The sequence below is a fragment of the Mus musculus genome, chromosome Y (genome assembly GCF_000001635.26).
Source record: "Mus musculus strain C57BL/6J chromosome Y, GRCm38.p6 C57BL/6J".
NCBI lineage: Eukaryota > Metazoa > Chordata > Mammalia > Rodentia > Muridae > Mus > Mus musculus.
The window spans coordinates 65,204,454-65,207,912 of record NC_000087.7 but is presented as its reverse complement, the minus strand read 5'-3'; the positions used below and the strand labels follow the sequence as shown (position 1 = coordinate 65,207,912).

Genomic DNA, 3,459 nt, shown 5'->3' with positions numbered 1-3,459 from the left:
TTGGAACATGAAAAATAACCACCATGGATGTTGTCAAGTCAGAAACCGAAGACTTTCTCAGAACGAAAATAAAACAAAAATGAAACAAAACAAAACACAAACCAAACAAATAAATAAAAATCCAACAACCAAACAATAAAAACAATGCAAGGGTGAAATTCTTTGGCAGAATATTACTCAGATCATCAGGCCTTTCAGTTGGGATTTATTTATTATTTCTAGGAGGCCATATGAAAAGGTAAATTCGAGATGCTGAACGTTTCTGAGTGTAACTAGGGAAGGAACCAGCCTGAGAGGGGTTCTATGATGTAAGCTGAACTAGGGTGATGTCACAGAGCACTGGCTGGAGGTTGCGCATCTATTCCACTTGGAGGCGCTAGAATCCATTGAAGGTGAGTTCACTATCTTCACAGTGGTGTGTCAAAGCCAGGTCATTTTTTCCCACAGGCTTTTGGTGCCTGGTCTGTATCAGGAGACAGAATCTTGACAACTAGGATATTTTTCTATGGGTAAGTATATTTATGAAGTAATTAGGACCCTCATAGCTACAGAAAGCTAAAAATTTTCTCTCCTACAGAGAGTTACTGTACAATTTACTTTCTCCATGTTTATTAGCTAGGGAGATGAATGGTCTAGGTTAGTTTATCTCCTGAATTTATTATCCTTGCTAACAATATCTAGATCACAATTCCACTAAAATGCCAAATCTCCTCTTTGTCCAAGTGCATGTTAGAAGATATTAGTTCTAAATGGCTGATATTGCCTCAAATTGTTGAGTTGTTCTTGAGTTCACTGATGCAATGGCTTCATCAAATAATTCTGAAGCTGGGTCAGGAGAAACAATAAAGAAAAACAGTGGTGTGCTGTGTCCCTGGGAAGATATTTGTGAATGCAGGCACTTAGCTCAGACCTTACACTTACAAGAGAGTCATGGTGACCCTTCTGGCCCTTTTATTTTTTTTTTTCTCTTCTTCTTGATCATTGGGTGTAATAGTCATAGCACAACCTAAATTGACATAGAATTTCAAGGAGATGATCCTCATCAGAGACAAATTAACTCAGGGCTGAAGAAATAAATGTTGATCTGAGTATATTCTTCTGAGCTCTAGAGAATTACTTGTTAATTACACTATTTTTATTTCCTTGTTTTTTTGTTTCTTTGTTTCTTTGTTTGTTTGTTTGCCTGCTTGGTTAATTTTATTTGAGTTTCTGTATGTTTAGATTTGGCTGTCAGGAAACTCACTGTGTAGACCAGACTAGCCTTTATCTCACTAAGGTCTGCCTCACTCTGCCTCTTGAGTACTATGATTAAAGTTATGGGTCACCACCACTTCCTATTAACTTCTCCATTTGATTGTTTGTTTTGTTATTTTTTGTTTGAATTTCTCTTTTGTTTGTTTTTCGTTTGATTTTCTTCTGTTTTCTTTTACTTGTTGTTGTTGTTGTTGTTGTTGAGACAGGGTTCCTCTCTATAGCACTGGCTTCCGTGGAACTCACTTTGTAGACCAGGCTGGTCTCTAATTTAGAAATCGGCCTGTCCTTGCCTTCTGAGTTCTGGGATTAAATGCGTGTACCACCATGGCTGACTTATTAACTTCTTATTTTTATAAAATTAATTTTAGGAGCTCAAATCTGTTTAGCATAGTCTTCTTCACATGCTCAGAAGTTCTCGTAGAGAAGAGTCTTGGTCCAGCATTCACTCCCAACCCATAACCATTGCCCATCAGGAATTCATATATATGACAGAGGCAACAGCATTGTGTCTGGCGTAAACGGGCAAGATCTTCAGTCCCAGGCAATGGGCAAGTATGATATTTGAAGAGAATGGAAGCCACTTAGACAGTGTGATCTAGCACAACAGGTCTACAGCCAGGTAGAAGACAATACCTCTGAAGAGTCTGAGCATGACATCACTCAAGAAGAAGAGTAGGAGGAAGCCTTCTTCCCAGGCCCTGGGGAATATTGTTGGCTGCAGAATTTCTCACGGGTGGAAGCAAGGTAATGAGCCTGTCACCCATTGGAAGGCCATCATTCTAGGTCAACTGCCAACAAACCCTTCTCTTTATTTGGTGAAGTATGACGGAATTGACAGTGTCTACGGACAGGAGCTCCACAGCGATGAGAGGATTTTAAATCTTAAGGTCTTGCCTCCCAAAGTAGTTTTTCTTCAGGTGAGGGATGTCCACCTCGCCAGCGCCCTGGTTTGCAGAGAGGTACAACACAAATTTGAGGGGAAAGATGGCTCTGAGGACAACTGGAGTGGGATGGTGCTAGCCCAGGTGCCATTCTTACAGGACTATTTTTACATTTCCTACAAGAAGGATCCGGTCCTCTACGTCTATCAGCTCCTGGATGACTACAAGGAAGGTAACCTCCACATCATTCCAGAGACCCCTCTGGCTGAGGCGAGATCAGGTGATGACAATGACTTCTTAATAGGTTCCTGGGTGCAGTACACCAGAGATGATGGATCCAAAAAGTTCGGAAAGGTTGTTTACAAAGTTCTAGCCAATTCTACTGTGTACTTTATCAAATTTCTTGGTGACCTACATATCTATGTCTATATTCTGGTGTCAAATATCACTTAAATTAAAAAAAATCACAAAGTACAGAAATGTAAACTTATAGGATTGAAAAAAATGTTTATTTTCCTGTGTTGGGTACCTATGGGTCTTTGACAACCTCAGTATCTTTGTCAATAAAATTTGTTTTGTTCTAAAAATTAATACGTGTGACATGGCATGCTTTTAGTGAACACATTGTTGGAAGAGATGGACTATGGTGGAAAGAACATCAAAGCAAGATGAAAGTTGCAACTCAGGCTGTGAACAGTGCATACATCTAATATTACACAGGCTAAAATGGACAGGACTTAGATTCTGTGGTCTGCATAGTGAGCAAGGAATTGGAGATATGACTTAGAGGAGCAGGGATGGCAGCAATAGATGGATTTTTAGGAAGAAGGGGAGAAAGACAGGACATAGATAGAATCTCTGGAATGAAGTCTGAGGGAGAAACAACAAGTTGGGGGAAAGAGTGATAGATAAAAGGAATGTGACCTTGTTACACAAAGTGCAACCCAGAAAACTGATCCAAAGAGACTCAGAAATCAGACAAAATCAGGTTCATTTGAATAATGAAACCAAATGAAACTTGTCTCTCATTTTAAGATTTATTATCTTTATTTATATGGGTGGGTAGTAGCTTGAGAGTATAGGTGACCACAGAGACATGAGTTGTCAGATCCCATGGAGCTGGCATTAAAGCTGATTGTTAACCATTGGATATGAATTCAAGAAAACAAATCCAGTTTTTTTGCGGTACAAAAGTGCTCTTGACAACATGGTCATCTCTCAATTCCCATTAAGATATCTTTTTAAGAAATCCAATATTAACATGCAGAAAAGAGACCAGGAAGAAGTTAAGAAAGATTAAATTGATGGTGACCTTTAAAAACAA

General features: G+C 39.1%; 1 protein-coding gene across 1 annotated transcript; it reads left to right on the top strand.

Annotated features, from left to right (window-relative positions):
- Window positions 1-333: 333 nt before the first annotated feature.
- On the top strand, window positions 334-2,726 carry Gm20924 (predicted gene, 20924). The gene is made up of 2 exons (NM_001384236.1): window positions 334-509; window positions 1,623-2,726. The coding sequence occupies exon 2, from the start codon at window positions 1,905-1,907 to the stop codon at window positions 2,586-2,588; it is 684 nt and encodes a 227-aa protein (NP_001371165.1). The 5' UTR covers window positions 334-509; window positions 1,623-1,904; the 3' UTR covers window positions 2,589-2,726.
- Window positions 2,727-3,459: the final 733 nt, after the last annotated feature.

Bases quoted from the DNA above. Each gene is read 5' to 3' on its own strand.
- Gm20924 (NM_001384236.1), top strand. From the start codon at position 1,905: ATGACATCACTCAAGAAGAAGAGTAGGAGGAAGCCTTCTTCCCAGGCC.